A 21,321-nucleotide genomic window follows, 5' to 3' on the forward strand; every position below is an offset into this window, starting at 1 on the left:
AAAAAAAACTGGACCCAGGGAGAACCACACCAAGACACATTATAATCAAAATGTCAAAAATTAAAGATAAAGAGAGAATCTTAAAAGCAGCAAGAGAAAAGAACAGAATTATGTACAAAGGGGTCCCAAATAAGACTGTCAGCTGATTTCTCAAAAGAAACTCTGCAGGCAAGAAGGGACTTGCAAGAAATATTCAAAGTAATGAAAAGCAAAAACCTACAACCACGATTACTCTATCCAGCGAAGCTGTCATGCAGAATAGAAGGGCAGAGAAAGTGCTTCCCTGCAGGACAAAGTAAAACTGAAGTTCATCAGATCCAAACCACTGTTATATGAAATGTTAAAGGGACTTGTTTAGGAGCAAGAGGATCAAAACTATGAACATTAAAATGAAATCACAACAACTAACAACAGAAGCTAGGGAATCGAAACAAAGGCAAACTAAGTAGGCAGCAAGAGTGGAAAAAGAATTATAGGTATGGAGAACATATTTGGGAGAGGTCAGCAGGGAGGAGGAATGGGGGAAAAGGAGGGAGATGGTACAGGAATTAAGAAGCATAGTAGGAGGGAGTGGAGCAGACAGGAAGATGTTGAGAAGAACTATGTGCAGAACCAATGGGCATGGACTAAGGGGGGGGACAATTGGAGGGAGGGGAGTCACTGGGTGGAGGGGAACAAAGGGAAGAGAAATTGGGACAACTGTAACAGCATAATCAATAAAGCATATAAAAAAAAACCCTTAATATTTAAGAAATTGAAGGAGCCCTGAAAGGCTTAACAGTTAAGGAAGAGATGCTAACACATCTGAAAAACGCCTCTTAAAACCATCATGAGTTCCCACTTTGCAACTAGGTTTGTGAAAGCAGGAGCTGGAGACATAGCTAGGAGAACACTAAATTCCCACAAATGTTTAAGAGGTAACATCCAGCCCCAGCGTGGTTCAGTGGATTGAGTGCTGGCCTGCAAACCCCATTCAATCCCAGTCAGGGCACATGCCTAGGTTGTGCGTCGGTCCCCAGTTGACGTGCAAGAGGCAACCCATTGATGTTTCTGTCCCTTTCTCCCTCCCTTCCCCTCTCTCTAAAAATAATCTCTTAAAAAATTAAAAGAAAACATTTTGAGAAAAAAAAAAATGGCAACGTCCAGCTGCTTCCTAATAATTAGGGTGAAACCCAAAGACACAGATCCGTACAGTGCATTACACAAAAGATCTGAAGGATGCTAACATGTATAAAAACGTTACATACATTGTGACCTCAACTGTGTGGGTTTTTAAATATTCATGTAATTTAAAAAACAAACTATAAAGAAAGGCTATGGGCCCAACAAAATAATCATATGAAAGGAGTCGGGGAACAAAGTGTGGTGTGGACAACGAGAGGTGGCGGGCTGCTTGCGGGGTCGAAAGCGCCGTCGGTCTGATTTGGAGCTTCCAGAGCAGACCTCGTGACCAGGTGCTGATCCAGAGGTTCTCGAGTAGAATGACTTGGAGAGCTCAGGGAAGGTGGTCGGAGCAGGTAAGCACGCAAAACCCTGTACTCTGCGGACAGGGTAAAGGAGGGTCTGGCTAGGAAAACCCAGGCGTCGCGCACGGTCAACCCGCACGTCCCACCTCCGCCCCGAGAGTTGTGAGCCCAGCTATCCATGGCCGACCCACACTTGCGGAGAAAGTAGATGACCCGCGGCCTTCTCCTGGTGCGGGCTCCACACAAGAGAACCCTGCGTGGTTAGAGCCCAGCCCGGGGCAGCCCGCGCCTGCGCGCGGCACTCTTCGCCGAGCACGCCCCCGAGCCCCGCCCCTGCGCCCCACGGCCCTCACAGGCTGACTCCGAGGCCGCGCTCGGAGGGCCGACCAATGGAAGCGCGGCGCGCCCCGTGGCACGTGCGCCCCTGCCCACCCGGACCGAGTGCGAGCCGTCCGAGCTCCCGGGCACGGAGCGCGCAGGGCGGGGGCGCGCGGACGAGGCGGGGCGCGAGCAGTGCTGAATGCTGATTGGTCGGCACCGCGTTCCAAGCGTTAACGGCGGCGCGGCGGGGCCGCGGCTCCAAAACAAAGGGCTGGCGGCCCGCGGGGCGGCGGCGGGAGGATGCCTCGCGCCCTGCGGAGGCGACAACGGCCGCAGCGCGTCCCGGGTCGCGCCGGGGCCGCCTGAGAACCCAGCCCGCGCTGACCGAGGCCCGGGCCGGATGGGCGCTGCGGTCCGGGGCGCGGACCGCCGAGCGGCCGTGAGTACGGGCGGGCCTGGACATTGTTGCGCGGGCGGCTACTTTGTACCGATCCAAGGAGCCTGCGGCTGCGGGCGGGGTCCGGAAGCACCTGTTGGGCGTCCAGGCGGGCGGGGCGCGAGCTGGCTGCACCTGTCTGTGTTTTCCTTCTGATTTGATTCTTTGATTTGTTGATATTTGTTTTACTCCGTTTGGGGCAGACCAAAAAGCCTAATATTTGTAAACCGCCCCCGCCCCGCTTTCTTCCCTTCTCCGCGTCCCCCCACCCCCGCCGCCCCCGGCCATGAAAAAATGTGCAGAGAGAATGAACTACATAATAATAGGTTTTTCTCTCCTTAAACAAAATAAGTCGCCATTTGGGAGGGAAATGAGGACAAAAAAAAGGTCTCCTAGAAATGATTATGAGAAGGGGGAAACGTTTTCAAGTTGCCCACATAAAGATCGTGACTTAAATTAATTGCCCTCCGCCTACCGCGTTAGTTCTGCACTTGTGGCAACTGGCTGTATTAAAGCGGAGCTTGCAAATGCCTTTGCTTTGGAAACCTGCTGAGCAGGGTCCCCCTCCCCCAGCCTTGCCTGTGATTGGCATATTTGATGTCCAAATTGTGTGCTGAGTTTTAGGATAGAAAGGCTGAATTCCGTTTTAGATAGACAGGCCTTGGAAGACACCAGTTTCCGCACACCTGAGCCTTTTCTGTTCGGTTGCATTTCTTCTTTCTCTTTGTATCCGAAACATACACACCTTAACCTGTCGATTGCTTTGCTAAGAATGTTATTTTTTCCACCAACCAGTCCCTTGCCCTCCTAAACTACCCAGGCCTCAAGACAAGGCTTGCCTCCTCTGGGGAACTCTTTCAGTTGCTTCACCTGAGCAAGTTGCCCCTCTCATCACCTGTGCACCCTCCAGCCTCTGCTCTGCTCTAGCGGGTGTGCAAATGTTTGCTGAGCTGCTGCCTTGCGCCAGGTGCGGTGTTTGATCCCAATGTTGCTGAGTTTCACAATCTTGCCCTGGTTTCCCCTACCCTAGCTGTGGGCTTTTGTGTGACAGTAGAATGCTAATATCAAGGCTCTCCTAGACGTTCAGGCTCTCTCCCCTCACATCTCATAGGGTAATAAATAGTGTGTTCAACTTGTGGGAACCCTTCAGAGGTAGGACCAGGGCAAACCCAGGTCTTAAAGCAACCATGTAGCACAGGGTCTGGACTGTTTTGGACACTTTAAAAAAATGACTGATCTTAAATTGCTAATCTGAGCAATAGTCTTTTCTGCTTTCTAAATGAACTCCTTATGTTGGAATAATTTTAGATTTACATAAAAGTGGCAAAAAATAGTACAGACAATCCCAGTGTGCCCCACACCCAGTGTTACCATCCTACATTGCCATGGTACAGTTGCCAAAATTAGCAACTGACATGGGTACATTCCTTTAAGTAAATTCCAGACATTGTCTTTCTGTTTCTGAAGCACTAAAATGTATAAAGCTCTTTTTATGTTGAGAGCAGTGTTTCTTGAGTGTCTTTGATTCTACCAGTCTTCACTAAGTTCCACGAGGACCCAATGTCAAGGCACAGAAGGCAAGGAACTAGCATGTCGTTTTAATGTATTTTTCTCCCTGGAACTGATAAAAAAGAACACGGTTGGAATATGAAGCAGGAACAGAAGTCTGCCTGGTTTAAAACCCTTCTCTGACACTTTTCATTCAACATTCATTTGGTTTTGAATTTTTAGAAAAGTAGTTAGATCTGTTAATCAGCAAAACCTCCAGGGAGTGGGAATTTTGACAGATTTCGGCAGAGGTTGGAGAAAGCTCTGAACAGCCAAGTCACTGGAGGGCCAAGGGTTCTGGGGAGGGCAATGTGAGTTTCTGGAAAGAAGTCAAGAGGATGAGATAGACTCGGCCGGCTGGGTGACATTGTGACAGAGGGTACTGCGGAAAACCTGTGTACTGCTGAGCATAAAGTAGAAATCCTGCAGCCAGCCAGCCCACTGTCCCAGGAAGGGACCCCTACTCTGGCAGCTGCCGAGTCTCAGAACTGGGACTAGGATGCCATGTGCATTTTGTCAGGTGTTGAGCCAAGCTTGCTCATTCTGCCATACTACAATGACATAACCGCTTGTGTGTTTCTCTGGGCCACCATGTGACTTGCATATTACCCCCATTTTACAGATAAGGTAACAGCCTGGCCACTGAAGTCGTGGCCCAGTTTGCATGGAGCCTTCTTTCAGCCTTCTCCCCATCCCCCACCTCAGGCAGCCTGTCTCTTGCCAAACCCCACCTACTGGCTCCTTCGTGATGCCTGCCACCTGCCTTCCCAGCCTCAGCATCCACCCCGCCCCCACTTCCTCCAGAACTGGCCCCCTTTCCGATTTCTCTCTGTATTTTGGGTTTTTCCCTTCCCTTGCACAACACCGGACTTTGAATGTTTGCTTATGTTTCATTTAGCATGTGGCCAATAGTTTAAGATTACCAGTTTCTTTCCTCCTGCTTCCATTCAGTCTTCTAGATCTAGTCCCGCCCTCTCAGCTGGAGAAAAGGGCAGCCTTGAGTGTGGATTGTCATTCCTGTGGGTCTTTTCCCTTGTTAGCAAGGCAGCAAGCAACCTTTGCTAGAATGTCTCAAGGCCATGATGGGAAACTCTGTTACTAGTGGGAGAATGAAAGAAGAATGTACTGAAGGTTCTTAGAAAAGAAAGGCTCAGTGCAAACTCATTTAATCAGTCTGGTGGGAGATGTAGAGACAGGACCTGACCACCAGTGGGAGGAGAGCTGAGGACTAGAGCCTGGAGGGCAGAGGCATCTGGCAATGAAGGACCCCAGGCCCCAGAGAGGCAGGGGCAGTGGAGTGCACAGGGGGCTGTGGGGGCTTTGTCTGAGGATGGCCACATGGGTGGGAGGACTGAAGGAAAGACCCTTCTCTCCCATCCCAGTGCATCCAGTGGTCCATGAGGCTGCAGTTCCTGAAATGTGGAGAAAAGCTTTTCATCTTCTAACTCAAGTAGGAAGGGAGTTGGGGGTGTGAGGGGGACCTGATACTGCCAAAGGCCCATTGTACCCACACTGTCACCCTTTGATGTAAGCCCGTCCAGACCTTTCCAGTCCTGTGTGTGCATGTGCCATGTGTGAGTTTGAATTGTCAGTATGTACACTTGGTATCAAAATCAAAAGTTACCAAAAAAAGCAAAGAGTGAAAAGGAAGTCACCTTCCCTGTCCTTCCTGTACCCAGCCTGAGTTCACACTGATTCATGTTTATCCCCAGTCTCTGGGTTAGACTTGAGGAACTTTCTAATTTTTTGTTATTATAGGCAACATTGTAACAACCATTATCCAGTTATATTGCACGTGTTGAGAGGTTAGTGCCTGGGGTAGACCCTGGATCCCTTCCAGGGGCACAGATGGGTGTTAGCAAATGGCTACATCGCAGCAAGCTCTCACCTGCGGTGTTACCAACTTTCTTAAAATCTGCCAACCTGCTAGGTTGTAAGGTAGATATCAGTGTGCCTTTAGTTTGTGTCGGTGAGTAAAATGAGTAAAATTCATGCCTGTCTACAGGCACTGTGGTCCAGGGTATAGACCCTCTGGCTTTGAATCCAGCCCCTTAGTTTACTTACTGTGTAACATTGACAGGTTGGTTAACCTCTCTGAGCCTCAGTTTCCCTGTATGCAGAGTGCAGCTAATAAGAACATGCATCTCTTAAGGCTGCTATAAATTTATTTGATTTTCATAGAGTCAGCCACTTCAAATGGTGCTGGCTTTGGCTGTGGGACCCTGGGATGGACATGGTGTCCCCGCACATGCCACCAGCCTGGGGTTCTGCTTTCTTCGTGAGCTCTGGCTAGGGACAGCAGGCCACATGAGCATGCACCATGTCGTCTGAGCTGTGTTTTCTTCCCGAGCCCCCCTGGAGCTCTAACAGCACACCAGTGACAGGGGGACCTCAGTTGCCTCCCACACTGACAAGTCCGCTTCTTGGTCTGCCTGGTGCCTCCTCTTTCCTCGCGGCGAAGTGGACGCCTGGGACCAGAGCTCACCTTCAAGGCAGTGGTAATGCTGGGAGGGAACGTAAATGGCGTGGGGAACAGAGAGAAAGGGCGTCTCGGGGTCTAGTGGCCTGTGCAGGTGAGGACCCGGCGAGGGGCTGTAGAGAGAGGAAAGGGAGCCCTTCGCCCTGGGCAGCCTCCGTTCTCTCCCTAAGTGTCGGGACACTTTAAGGTTCATTTCTCCATGTTTTTGTCTTTAGAAGTGTGGTAAGTGGCACCATATGGACACAGGCTTGATTCACGCACTCTTAAAATAATTGTGCATGCTTATTTTAGGAGAGAATCTTCTGGAATCCAGAATCATGTTTTTGCTCTAAAAAATTACCTCACACTCATCTTTTGGGGGGATGGTAGCTGCCCTCCCTGCCCGGGGGCATAATGCCCAGTAGTGGACGTGGTTCACTTGATACATTTGATTTTTGGTCACTTAAAGGTAGTTCCACTGCTCTGCCAGGACCCACTTAGGGGTGTGACAAGGGTGGAGGTGACAAAACACTGTGTGAGGCTTACCCAACCCTGCCTTGGAAGGGCTGACCCTGAACCCAGAGAATGGACCGGGTGCCTAGAGGTGCCTAGCAGGGCCACCCCGAGGGAAGGGCCCGTCCTGTCACCGCTGGCTCCTCAGGGGGAGGATGCCTTGGGGTGGGGCCTTTCCAGTGGAGGCCTCAGGAAATTGACAGGCACACCCGCTATTGAGAAATTGAAAATAAACCATCGGCAAGCTGCCACTTTTAAAGGTTATCCCATTCAAAGTTTAAAAAAAAAAAGGAGTGTCCCCCATTCTAATTATGAATATAAATGATACTCACTAGTATAAAAGCCCTGAGTAAAATGCAGGGCACTTCCATAGTTTTCCATTCAGGTTACTAGGAGCAGCATTTTTGCCACTAAAGGGGGCCTAGAACTCTCAAGACCTGAATAACTAGCCTTTGAATAATCCAAGATTCCTACCTTCTGGCCCCTTCACATTATGCTTCAGAAAGAAATTCAGGGAAAGGAGAGAAGGGATAAAACAGAAGTTTATTAATTTAAGGCTCCTTTCAATTAAAAAAAAAAAAAACTTGAGTGAGGATATTAAAACAGATTTGGCATAAGTTCAATACACAGTGAAGTTAGAACAAGTTTAGTCCTTCCTTGTTGGTCTTTACTGACAGGTGGGGTGTGTGTGCGGATTTGAATATGTCTTGGACAGTGTGGGACACGTGGGAGGGGAGGGGAGTTGCAGCTGGGGAAGGGCAAGGGCTTTGCCAGCTGGGCTGGGGCAGGTGGTGTCTGAGTTGACACTTAACCTTTGTGACCTCCGTAGGGCATATCAGTGAGCTTATCAAAGCTGGGAGGGATGCCAGAGTTCAAATTCATAGAGGGTCCAGGAGACTGGAACAACAGATAAAAATGGATTGAATGTATTGGGGCTAATGTGACACCTTTGTTAAATAGGATAAGGGTCTCAAGGTGTGTGCAGTTCTAAATGTCGTCACTAAACGTTATTCTTGCTAAATGTTAAAATGTAGCACTGTATTTTAATGCAGCATAGTATTTTGCAGACCAGCTTGTAAACATGATGAGCTTGACAAGAACCCAACAGATTAATGTAGCAACGCAACTGTAAAGAAGAAATCAATGCGTAGTTAACCAAATAGGCTATATAAACAATGGCTTAACCTCCCTTAGGATGACACCTTTGGATATGAATCATGTGTCCTTTACTTGCTGCAAGTAAGTAAAAGTACCTTGTGACAACCAGGTCTCCTTCCTGAATAGAGCACCCCAAGCAGTGAACCTCTTGGGTTTGGTAACGAGTTGTCCTTGATTCCAAAGAAACCCAAGGGAAAAATTCAGGATGGACACATGATTTAATGGCAGCTAATGGGGAAAGAAGTGTGTTTTGGGAACTACTAATTGGGAATATCCAGTGTAATCAGGCTTGTTCATAAATGCCCTAACACTTGGTTGTAAAGACCATATATTGGAGAAGGAAACAGGCTTCATTTTATTTTATTTTTATTTTAAGATTTTATTTATTTTTAGAAAGAGGGAGAGAAATATTAAGATGTGGTTGCCTCTCATACACCCCTCACCAGGGACCTGGCCTGCAGCCCAGGCATGTGCCCTAACCAGGAATCAAACCAGTAACTCCTTGGTTTGTGGGCTGGCGCTCAATCCACTGAGCCACACCAGCCAGGGCGTTCATTTTAGAGGGTAGGGGTGTGGACGTGGGCATGTGTGCCGTGTGTGGCAATTTCCTCCACTGCAGTCATGCTAGCTGGTTTGCTCTGTTGGGAAGTGTGATAAGCTATAAGTTTTCATTTACGGCATGAAATGGATCCAACGGTTTTTCTTCTACGTGCACAATTGTCCAGCACCATTTTTATTTAAACTGCTCTTTCCCAGTGAGCCCCAGTGTCACTTTTGCTATAGCTGGTGTCCATCGGTGATATGTGTAGGTCTGGTTCTGAGCCCTCCATGGCACATTGACCTGTTTTTGTCCTGAGCCAGTGTCACACTCTTGGTGACTCTGGTGGAAAATGACAGGACTGGCTTTCTAGCAGACTCTGAAAGAGAACATGCTCCCATCTTGCTTTTCACCGGTTTTGGCCTTTTGACATGATGGGGTTCAGGACACGCCGCCTCAGAATGCGGTCCCTTGGCCTATTGAAAATCGTAAGCCGATGGAGTTTGAGGAGACAGCAGAAGTGGGAAGGTCAGCCTGACCTCTCCATGCCTCGCTCCTATGTCCCAGACAGCCTGTAAAACTCCCCTGCGAGGGGTGCCCTTCTGTACCAGGAGGAGCGAAAGCGTTCTTATCACCAGGGGCCAAGAAGTCTGTATACACAACCCTTATTCAACTCACCCTTATCGCTAGTTACTTCTTCACCATGGACCAGCCCAACCCCAGTCCAAACCCCTCTGCCTCGTCACTTCTTCACAAATGTACTGATTCTTTGTCTAAAAGGTATAATAGCTTTTGCTCTGGTTACTTCTTCAGGTCTTCATTCTTTTGTGAAAGCTCCTATGGGATAAGTTCAGTGAAATGTGTGTGCTTTCCTTTTGTTCATCTGTCTTTGTTGGTTTAATTTTCAGACCCAGCAAGGTACCCTTAGAGGGTAAAGGAAAACTTTTTCCTTCCCTGCAGATGCTTATAGGATAAGTTTTAGAACCAAGTCTCTCTCTCTCTCTTTCTTCCTCTCTCTCTCTCTCTCTCAGGCTCCCTGGTTCTCACACACCAACACATCTTCCTGGATATTGATTTGAATTACATTTAATTTAGAAATTACTTTGGGGAGAATTCCTATATTTTTACAATATCTTCCAATCCTGGTTATGGTCTACTTTTCAATTTATTTAGGCCTTCCTAATGTCCGTCTTTTATAATATTCCCTGTAAAGGTATTTAATGTTGTTGAGTTTATTTAGATAAATTGTTCACTGTTGTATATTTTTTCTTTTAATTTTTAAACCTTTTTTCTTTTTCTTGCCCTTGATGAGCTGGCTGGGGCTTCTAGTTGTGTTGAATAAAAGCGGTGGTATAGAGGCCATTCTAATTTTTTTCATGATTTCAAAAACCGTGTTTTCGAAGTCTTAACCAGTAAGTGTGATGTAACTGCGGTTCTTTTTTGTTTGTTTGTTTGTTTGTTTGTTTGTTTGTAGATGCCTCTTAACAGATAAGTTCCTTTATATTTTTAGTCTGCATGAAATGTTTTTAAAATTGGGAATGGGTATTAAATGTTGTCAAATACTTTTTCTGCATCTATTGAAATAAACAGATTAAGAGAACAATAAGTGTTGAATTTTATTAACTACATTTTCTAACATTAAATGATTTTGTATTCCTGTGATAACGTCACCTTAATTGTATTATCCTTTAAAAATGGTATTAGATTCTGTTAGGTAATATTATTTAGGGTTTTTGTGTCTTGGTTCCTGAGAAGAACGTTTTAGTGAATTTTATTTTTGTACTGCTGTGATCGAGGTTTGGTATCAGGTTAAACTTCTTTTCTAGAGTTTGTGTCACATTGAGATTATTTGGTAGAATTTACTGGTGATGTTCTTTTTGTTGTTTTGTGTGTGTGTGTACTGGGGGAGGAATCGTGATTCCATTTCTTTTAGTTAATAGAATTATTCAAGTTTTCTATTTCTTCTTGAATCATTTTGAAAAGTTTTTTTTTTTTCTAGGGATTTATCTTTGTGGTTTCCATTTTAAATATATTGACTTAAATTGATCACAACATCCTATTATCCATGAACTTTATCCCAAAAGTGTGCTGTCTCATTTCAGTTTCTGTTTGATCTCCCCTTGATTATTTTTACCAGAGATTTGTCAATTTTACTTGATTTTTGCGAGAACTAACTTTTGGCTTTGTTAAGCCTCTCTAGTGTGTTCAAGGTTTTTAAAAATATATTTTATTTACTTACTTTTAGAGAGAGGGGGAGGGAAGGAGAAAGGGAGAAAAATATCAATGTGCAAGAGACATATTGATCGGTTGCCTCTTGCACGCCCCCAGCTGGGGACCTAGCCCGCATCCTAGACCTGTGCCGTGACTGGGAATCACACCAGTGACCTTTCAGTTTGCAGGCTGGCACTCGATCCACTGAGCTACACCAGCCAGGGCTAAGTTTTTCTTTTCTGTTTCATTATTTTTTTTCCTATATAATTTCTTTCATATATTTCATTTGGGTTGTTTTTCTGTTACCTTTTTAGCTTCTTAAAGATGGGTGTTTAGCCCTGGCCAGGTGGCTTAGTTGGTTGGAGTGTCAGCCGTACACCCAAAGGTTGCGGTTCTGTCCGCAGGCAGCACACATACCTAGGCTGCAGGTCCCATCCCCCCATTGAAGCCTGTATGGGAGTCAGCCAATAGATGGATATTTTTCTCTCACATCCATGTTTCTTTCTCTTTGTAAAATCAATAAACATTTTTGGGTGAAAACTAAAAAAAATGGGTGTTGAGCACCTTAATTCCACCTCTTACTTCCTAATATACCTCCTATAAGATTACGCATTTCCTTTTGAGTAGTGGTAATTACTTTATTGTTCAAAATAACTTCTAATTTCCATTATTCTCAGACCCATGGGTGTATAAAAAGTACATTTCTTAATTTCTAAACATATGAGTATTTTTCTAGGTATATTTTATTATTGATTTCTACTTTAATTGTATTGTGGTCAGAGAATATGCTGTGAGTTCAGCGCTTGGGAATTTGTTGAGACTTGTTGTACGGCTGGTTTTTGTAAATGCTTGTGTGCATATAATTACAAATGGTTCATCTCTGTTGCCACTGCCCACATTCTAGCCTTATCTTTTCAGCCTTTCTGTGTCTTTCTGTTTAAGATGTGTCTCTTGTAAATAGCATCTCGATGAATTTTGGTCTCATTTATATTTCATGGGATTACTGACCCATTAGGACTTGAGTCGTTCTCTCTGCACTTCCTGTTCCCGTCCTGTTTCTCTCCCTCTCCTTTCTTGCCTCCCTTTAGATTGACGTTTTCTCATTCCCTTATAGTTCCCTTTATAGGTTTGGAAGTTAATACACTTTTGTTCCTACAGAGGTTTCATCAGGAATTACATTTCTCCCTAATTTACTAGAACCTAAATTCGTTTTTGGACAAATACAAGGACTCTAGACCATTTTCATTTGAGTTCCACCCTGACTTGTTGTTGTCATGGATTATAATCGTATCTTTGTAAAGCTCTACAAGTCATTGTTCTGTTTGCCCACATATTTACCACTTTCTTTATTCACTGTTCCTTCTTTTAGAGTCTGAAGTTTAGACTTTATCTAGTGTTGTTTTTCTTCTGTCCAAAGCACATCCTTTAACTTCTTTAGTGATATTTTTCTGACTTCTTAGTTGTCTGAAAATATCATTTCCCAAATCCTTGAGAGAGATTTTCACTGGATATAGAATTCTGGGATAGCAGTTACTGTCTTTCAGAACCTAAAAGTCCCTTCACTACCACCTTCCAGTTTCATTGTTTTCCTTGGGAAGTTTTTCTTTTGAAAGGTGATTTTCCCTCCCCTTCTGGATACTTAACAGGTTTTTTTCGCTTTTTCTTTGGTTTTCTGCAGTTTTACTATTAAGTGGCCAGGTGTGACTGTATTTTATTTATTCTACTTGGAATTATTGGGCTTCTGAGTCTGTGGATTGGTGTCTTTCTTTAATTCTGGAAAATCCTCGGTCTTTTATCTCTTCATGTTTTACCTCTGCCCCATTTTCTTCTCACTTTACTTTCTGTAAATCTGTTTGCATGTCTTCTTTGGGTATCACCACGAAGTCACTGCCAAATCCAGTGTCATAAATTTGTTGGTTATATTTTATTCTAAGAGTTTTGCACTTTTAGCTCTTACATTTAGGTCTTTGATCCATTTTGAGTTATTTTTGTGTTTATAGTAAAAGACTTCATTCACTAGCACGTGGACGTCCTGTTCTCCCAGCAGCTTTTGTTGAATGCCTTTCCTCCACTGAGTGGTCTCCACACCATGGTCCAGAATCATTTGACCACATCCGAGGTTTATTTCTGTACTGATACACGGTTTCTCAAAGACTAATTGAGAGTGGATCCATCATTTGTATTCATAAATGTCATGGTGCTTTGAGTCATTAATTCTGTGATTTGGGACAAGATGTACCTCGCGCTGCTGCCGTCCTTATTCAGATAGGATTGGCTGCTGTTTTCTTCCACGTTTCCTGAAGCCACGTACAGGGTCAGGTGCACTTGATCAAATGCTTTTCTCAAATTATTTGCATGTAAGAGTAGTTCACCTACCACTTTCAACTAAGCTTAAAATGGTTAAACAGTGATTAAGGATTAGTATTCTTTTTACGTACAATTAATGTGAGAGGGCTAGATGTGTAACTAAAAAGTCCTGCTCCTCCCCCATTCTTTAAAATACATGCATTCAAAACACACCTTCTTGATGTATTTCATTCTCCCCATAACTCACTGTTTCTCTGGACTTATTGACAGGTTGTGACATTTTTCTCTCGTCCCAAGTGTTGTGTGGACAGAGCCACACGCCCTCGGAACAACAACGGCTCTTGCGTGCATGTTCCAGTGTTTCTTCTGTCAGAGAGCCCAGCAGAGCCGCAGTTCTTCCAGTGCCAGCCCTGAGCTGAGCGACGAGTGCCCGGCAGAGATGGTGAAGATGACAAAATCCAAAACTTTCCAAGCTTATCTGCCAGACTGTCACCGAACGTACAGCTGTGTCCACTGCAGAGCCCACTTGGCCAATCACGACGAGCTGATCTCCAAGGCAAGTGGCTTGTGTCTAGAAGTTGATGAGATTGCCTAACAATGACCATCATTCCTAATTAGTAGATGGCATCCCATGGCTGCCTGGGTTTGCTGTGTCCTGAAAGTCTAGAGCCTTCTGGGCAGCGCTGATGAAAGTTTTGTGCATGATTACTTGTGGCTGGCTATACCATGTGGTCATGACCTTGATATAGTGGGTGGGTTTGGCGGGCTGGGCCGCTGGGATGCGCGGGGATCCCGAAAAACAAGATGAGTCGGTTATTTGTCTAAGCAGTAAAAGTAGTGTGAAACAAGACCCCCTGAAGGAACAGAGGAAGTTGAGAAAATCTGGGGAAATAGTGTGAGAATTAAAAACTTTTAAAAACTTTGAATGGTTAAGAAAAGAGGCTATCATGTGGAAAATGGCATCTTTCAGGAAAATACCCAGGAGGGAAGCTCTGGGCACTCTGTACAGGACCGGAGGGGCCTGGGAGATGTGAAAAGAACAGCCCCATCCTTTCTTATTAGGAATACTCTTTATTAGGAGGATGTAATGCTTATACCCAACCTCTTGTGAATTTCTAAAACAATCCAAACAGAGTGGCGCAGTGAATGAAGGTCTGTTGCCTTGGGAAGCAGTGACAGCCCTCTCTCCACCCACTCTCACAGGCCATGACCCCCACCCACCATTTCTCACAGGTCAAGACCCCCATTCTCACGGGTCACGACCTTCACCCATTCTCAAAGGTCATGACCCCCACCCATCCTCACGGGTCTGCTTTCCTGGGCTCCATGAACCTCACACTTTTGAAAACAGTCTGTAAGGAAGTTGTGCCTTTCAGGACTCTCCGCTTAGGCTTGTTTCACTCAAGGAGAACAGTTATCTCCTTGTGTTTTAACTAGTTAATAATGAGAGACGGTCTCATTTTTGTTCTTCATCTAAAATAAAATCTGCTAAGGCAGTTCCTGTTCTCTCATTGCTTCTGAGGCTCCTTTGTCCATTCAGAAGTTTCAGGTCAGAAGTGGAAGTACCTCGGGCACCTGGCTTCTTGGTTGCTTTGCGCCGCAGACGCCTCCAGGTTGGCGCTCAGTGTCCCTTCGCTGAGCTCCTGACACCCAAGCTGGCTCGTTGTCAGGCACCAGCACTCTTCTGGCCTTTGTTCGGAAGCCCTGGGGCGGACCCACCAGAGGTGGGCCAAAAGGAACCTGAGCTGCTGCTCCCAAAGAACCTGCAGGCCATTAAGCTGGTTCTTGCATTACACCGAGAGCAGAGGCCTGCCAGGTGGAAACAGTCATGACATTGAGTGAGCGCTTTGGGAAGAAAGTGCTGAGAGCCCCAACCCTTCAAGCCCACAGGCTGCCAAGATGTGTCAGACTCGCGGTTCAGCCGGTGATAAAGGAAACTGCCGCTTTTTCTCCCCACATCAGCGACTTTCAACCTTTTTCATCACATGGCACATGTGGCACATGTAAGCTCATTACTAACATTCTGTGGCACGCCAAAAATAGACCAAAAAATACCTATAATTTTAATTTAGTCACTCTGGACAGCTGTTGTTGTATTGGCTGTTGTCAGTTTTTTGTTTTTTTAATTTGAAAAGAGGTCAGTGCCCATGACTAAATAGTCAGGTAGTGCATGTTTTAAAGATTCTTGCAGCACACTGGTTAAAATCGCTGCCTTATACTGCTATTTCATAGCACTTATCACAGAGCAGAACCCAATTCATATGAAGCTAGAGCTACTGTCCTGGCAGGTGTTCACCAGCCTCTGGGTCCATTTTGCACTAACAAGCAACCCCCTGGCCCAAGAAAGCCTTCTTGGAGTAGGCAGGTCAAGTTATTAGAAGGCTCTGTCTAATTTGCAAACCATATCTGCAGGACACATCTGGCAGACCACCTGTTTTTGTAGTTTTATATATCATCTGTGGCTACTTTGGGGCCCCAACAGAGTAGTTGCAACAAAGGGTTTATGGCCCCCAAAGCCTAAAATATTTGTCTGGCTCTAAATTCTAGTAGTTTGCAGAGCCCCACTATAGTCAGACTGTGTGTGGCCTGAATCTGAACCACAGATCTGATTCCCTCTTTGATCCAAACCCTGTGTAAAAGATAAGCACTTGCAGAATTGGTGATAATTAGGAACATCAGTCTAGAAAATTGAAGACTGATAGGAATGTATGAGAAGACCTTAAGATGATTCTTTGTTAAGTTGTATATAAAATAATATTCCTAATTCTAGGAAGCCACTTAAGGGAAGACCCCTTTTTAAGTCTGAAAGCTGTATATTTAAGTGAAAACACTGCTAGTCTCACTGGTGTGGCTCAGTGGACTGAGTGCCAGCCTGCAACCAAAGGGTCACTGGTTCGATTACCAGTCAGGGCACATGGCTGGGTTGTGGGCCAGGTTCCCCATTGGGGGCGTGTGAGAGGCAACCACACATTGATGTTTCTCTCCCTTCCTTTCTTCCTTCTTTCACCTCTCTCTAAAAATCAATTAAATCTTTTTTAAGAAGAAATACTGCTAGTTTCAGGCTCAGTTTTGCTGCAGTAACATAGAACCCCAAATCTCAGTGGCTTAAAACAAAGGTTTATTTCTTGCTTAGGTGAGATGTTCATCATGAGTTGGTTGGGACTCTTTCTTTAATTATAAAAGAACCTTGTTTGTAATTACACATTAAAGTGATATATATGTATAAAGTAAAAGATAAGAATTACTTTTTTCCTCCTTCCTTATCCCAACTCCATTCCTTAGAGTTGACACTTAGTAGTTTGTTGTTATTTGGTTGGTTGGTCTTTTTTCTCCTTTGGGTTTTTTTGTTGTTGTGTGTATGTCTGTGGGTACACATTTTCACTTTTTTTCAAAAGATTTTATTTATTTTTAGAAAAAGGGGAAGGGAGGAAGAAAGAGGAAAGAAACACCTATGTATGAGAGATACATACATCAGTTGCCTCTCACATGCCCCCAACTGGGGACGTGGCCTGTAACCCAGGCATGTGCCCTGACTGGGACTTAAACCGGCAACCATATGGTTCACAGGCTGGCACTCAATCCACTGAGCCACACCAGCCAGGGCCATTTTCACTTTAAATAAAGGGCTCACGACACGTCATTTTACAGCTAGCTTTCTTCTCTTCACAGTATTCTATGGCTGTCTTTCCACACGCACTGACACCAGTCTGTTCCGGTCTCCCTTTCGGTGTCGGCACGAGCCCCGGATGTGAAATGAACACGCTTGTTTGCTCGCTTATTGGTGGTTATTTGTCTTCATGTCTTCTGTGATTACAAACACTAATGGTGACATTTCCTTGTGTATTCAAGCTGATTTGTTCTTTATAGTCAGTTCTTAGAAGTGGGATTGCTGGGCTGTTCAGCATGTACCTTTCACATTTTGATATTGTCAACTTGTGCTCCAGTCAGCCTTCCTCACAGTCCTCTGAATTTGTGCTAGGAGACAGGCAAAACACCCAAGACAGTGTTCTTGATTTGGTTTGTGTTTCACTGATTATGTTTGCAGTCATCTGTTCTAGTTGGTTGTTTGAGCCTGGCATTGGAGCAGACAAGCCCCCAGCCCGTGTTCTCTTCTATTCCAGGAGGGTGCGGGTTGTGGGAGCGCAGCTGGTACTGGCCTGATTATATGGGGGAGGCACTAAGACCCCATTATGCCTCTGAATCTCCTTAGAATACAGAAATATGCTATGAACTATTTCTTAGCTTATAACACTTTCCTGGGATGAACTGTCCTTTCTTCTGAGTAAGGGACCATCTTGGGCTGTAACTTTGTTTTTATTTCAATGGGAAAGCAAGAAAACGTCCCCTTGCTCCTAATAACTGACAGATGGGGTGGTGTCCAGTGCTGGCGGAGTGAGCGAGAACACCTGAGCAGCCCCTCTGGGACCCCGGGGGGGTTCACTCCTGGGCCCACCTTTTGAGAGGATACCTGTCCCACCCAGGGTCCGGAGCCCAGCCCCCTCACACTCTGCAAGGCAGCCCTTGCAGTCAAGTCAAGGTCCATGACCCCAACTGCAAAACTCCCCATTGCTTTTTGTTTTCTCCCAACAAATCTTTTAAAACTTCTTTCTTCTTTGCAGTCCTTTCAGGGAAGTCAGGGACGCGCCTACCTCTTCAATTCTGTGTGAGTATCGCTGCCCTTTAGCCTCATAGACATGCTGTGCTCCCTGGCAGCTTACGTTTATTGCTTCTGTCTGTCCATTTAATCCCCCAAAGCTGGAATAGATAAACAGTGTTCACCAGTGGTCTAAAATTACCAGTGTCTCTTACATGACCTTAAAAGAATTCTCTCTCTGTAGTCTTGAGAGTTTCAGGAAAGCACAAGGCTCATAACTGAGGAATTAGTCCCGTGCACATGCTGCGGCTTATTTGCCATTTGTGGTGGGTTTTGAGTTTTGCTACAGCAGAAGTGTGGTGCCTGCCCCACAGCTGTCCCATCCTTCCTGGGCTTCTCGTAGGGAAATAAAAACTTGCTCCCTCTCCTAAGAGGTGGTGGTGGGCAGGTGCTGGGGGTGGCAGGGAGTTAAGGAGAAACAGTGCTGCATCTCTAGTAACCATTTGGCTCAAAAAGTCACCACGCAGGGTGGGGGCCAGGGCGGCCCCTCCAGGGAGGGGTGGAAATGCGGCTGCCAGACCAGGGCCCCTCCAGGGGCAGGGTCTCCAGCACCTGCTTCCTCCCTGCAGGGTGAACGTGGGCTGCGGCCCTGCAGAGGAGAGAGTCCTTCTCACGGGCCTGCACGCTGTCGCGGACATCTACTGTGAGAACTGCAAAACCACGCTCGGGTGGAAATACGTGAGTAGCCACCTTGTTTTGACATTTTAGAGAACACTCAGATTTGCTATAATAAATAAAACAATGACAAATGAAAACAAATTTTGCAAAGGCGTAAGACCTCCCCCTGGAAGTGTGATCCTGTCAAAGGATTTATGTTTTAAAAGAATTTCTTTTGAGCTATTTAAAGATGTATGGGCACACCTGCACTCACAGGGAGTGGGGCACACAGCCCACCCCACAGATCGTCTGATGGTCCCATGAAACAAAGGGAGGGAGGCTGTTCCCAGTCATCTGGGGGATGCCACTGGCGGGCCGAGACCAAGGGCGGAGGCTGGTCAATTACTTTGCAATAGTGACCACAGCAGACCCTCTGCAGTGCTCGGTGCCTTGTATGGCTAGAACCCCCTCTGCCCACAGGTGCTTATTTTCAGCCCCTTCTTTCTCCTGGCACCTGTCTGTGCTGAACATTGCCATCCCGCCCCATCTTCAGCCTTCACCTCTGCCTGCTTCTCCCTGCAGTCCCACACCCCGCCCAAGCTTCCTGTAGGCACAGGTGGCGCCGGCCCCGCCAAGGCCTGGCCAGCCTCTATTTGCTGAGCATTTGGCTATGGGAAGTCTCTCCTCTTTGTTGGTCTCTGTTTCCCTCTTCTTTTCTTTCCTTTTAGATTTTATTCATTTATTTTTTTGAGGGAGGGAGAGAAACATCAATGTGCGGTTGCCTCTCGCACGCCCCTAACTGGGGACCTGGCCCACAACCCAGGCATGTGCCCTGACTGGGAATTGAACCGGTGACCCTTTGGTTTGCTTCCATCCTCTCCCCACCTTTCTAGTTGATGTTCTTCTGATCTCAGCTTGTTTTGACCTCCTTTCTATTGCCAACTCCCAAACGTGTCCCTCTAGCCCCAGCTTCCATCCCATGTACCCCATGACCCCCATCTCGTGCACAACCCCCACCCCCAGATTCTGCATTTGGGAGCCCGTCTGGTGTGGCACCTGCATTCCTGGTAGTCGTCTTCCGCAGCTGTTCTGGTTTTCTTCTTCAGAGCCACCTGCACTCTCTCTGGGCATTCTTGATCGTTGCTGGTATCCTAACCCCCACCAGATGTGAGGGGCATAGGCCCCAGGATGGAAACAGGCTTCGTAAGGCCTACATGTGCCCCCAGGCCCATTCTGTGCCTTCCCCGTGCACCGCCCAGCAGAAGGGCTCCCCTCCCTGCAGCATCTTTGCACTGTGCCCGGTGCTCTCCGTGCTACCACCTTCATGTTCCTCTTACCTGGAGACCCTGGAAGGAGCACCTTGTTCCTCATCCTACCTCCCAAACTGCCCTGCACTTACACGTTTAACCCTAACCTGGTGACAGTGCACAGCAGGCCTTGTGCACCGTGTGACAGTCACCCGCAACAGAGCCCTCCCGGCCATGAGCCTGGCGCAGGGAACACCTGGGGAGACAGACGTGTCCTGTAGACTTATTTTCTCTTCTCAGAGTGTAATGAAGTTGAAAAATCAGTTTGTCCTGAAACCTCTGTCTCTACTTTTTTTTCCCCAAGGAACATGCCTTTGAGAGCAGTCAGAAATATAAGGAAGGAAAATTTATTATTGAGCTTGCCCACATGATCAAAGACAATGGTTGGGAGTAAAGTGAACACTTCCTGTTCTCTTTTGGATATTGTTTTGTGAAAGAGACTAATGTAATGAAACCATAGGAGCATCCTGGATGACAATATTTCTTGAACTTGAACCTTGCAATCCAGCCTCTCCTGGCCGTTCCCATGGGTAAGGCTCCATCCGGTCTGTGTCCTCTTCACGTACGTGGTCAGATGTTTCTGAAATATTTCAGTGACCTTTTTCTAATGTCTCAAGTTCTAAAGAATTAACCATTGATGACTTATCCATCTAATTAATACCTTCTTTAACCTATGCCTTTAAGATAAAGTTCAGCTGTGTTCTTTCATGTTTGATAGAAACCAAACCGAATCTCTACAAACAACAGGCACAGGGACTCTTTAGAGAGCAGGTTTCACCCCTGTTGTTTAGAGTGAAGGTTTTATAGCCCGCTTTTTTCCTAATTTGCAAAATTACATTTCACTTACGAATGAGCTGTTAAGTTATAGTGCTCATTTCAGAATTTTCCAGAAGCAGTCCACAAATCTGTTGGATACACCAAGTGTGCTTTTTTTTCCAGCCTTGTTCAGAAACAGAGGACACCATTGATACCATTTTAGATAAGCTATAGAGAAACGTGTCTAATGGAACATCTTGTTTACTTAAGCCAATAGCTTTCTCATCTAGAAAGCGAGTGAACTAGTCGCTGGCAAAGACTGTTCCAGGGCCCGCAGTCCCGGACACAGCGCTCCGGAGGTGGGGCTTACGTGTGAGTCAGGCACTGAGTGGCTGGTCCATGGAGATTATAATAGTTCAACACACTGTACCGAGTAAGTCGGATTTCCTTTCTTCTCTGATGTACTTGAAGAAAAATAATTATTTTGCATATGAAAGAGGCCCGAACTAACAGGATAAACTTTCAAACTTGAGATTTGGTAGATTGTTTTAATGTTTTCAGAAAAGGTTAAAGTTGCAAGACAGGTTTAAACTTTGTAAATGAGATGTTTGATTTGCTCGACGGGTTGCCCTGCGCGCCTGGTTCTGTCCCAGGGACCGACACAGAAGGGACCTGGGCAGTCTCCTCAGTCCTGTGTTGCCCCCATGTAGTTTCAGTTTTACTCCACCTGTGCTTCTGCGGGGAGTGGCACTACGCAGGGGTTTTGGCCAGTTTGTAGAACATGGAGGCCAAAAAACATTTCCCAAATAAGGTTTTTTTGTTTTTTTTTTTAATACTATTTGAACCCAACTCCTGCCTGTGGGCCTGCTGCCCCAGGAGTGTGGGGAAGCCTTCTGTGTTGTCACCATGGCGTGAGACTCACTGGACCCAAGGAGCAGGAAAAGAGGCCAAGGGAGGCAGGGAGAAAGGAACGCAGGGTGCCCAGAGGTTCCTCAGCCTGTAGGACGGCTCTGAAACTGCCTTGAGGTGAGGTTAGTCCAGTGGCAGCAAG

At 46.1% G+C, this 21,321-nt stretch overlaps 1 protein-coding gene across 1 annotated transcript; it reads left to right on the forward strand.

Annotated features, from left to right (window-relative positions):
- Window positions 1-2,046: 2,046 nt before the first annotated feature.
- Window positions 2,047-20,984, forward strand: YPEL1 (yippee like 1). The gene is made up of 5 exons (XM_090292290.1): window positions 2,047-2,226; window positions 13,227-13,512; window positions 17,576-17,619; window positions 18,180-18,288; window positions 19,819-20,984. Exons 2-5 carry the CDS (start codon window positions 13,306-13,308, stop codon window positions 19,906-19,908), a joined length of 450 nt encoding a protein of 149 aa, XP_090148416.1. The 5' UTR covers window positions 2,047-2,226; window positions 13,227-13,305; the 3' UTR covers window positions 19,909-20,984.
- Window positions 20,985-21,321: the final 337 nt, after the last annotated feature.

The sequence above is a fragment of the Furipterus horrens genome, unplaced genomic scaffold (assembly GCF_987537825.1).
Source record: "Furipterus horrens unplaced genomic scaffold, mFurHor1.1.pri manual_scaffold_11, whole genome shotgun sequence".
NCBI lineage: Eukaryota > Metazoa > Chordata > Mammalia > Chiroptera > Furipteridae > Furipterus > Furipterus horrens.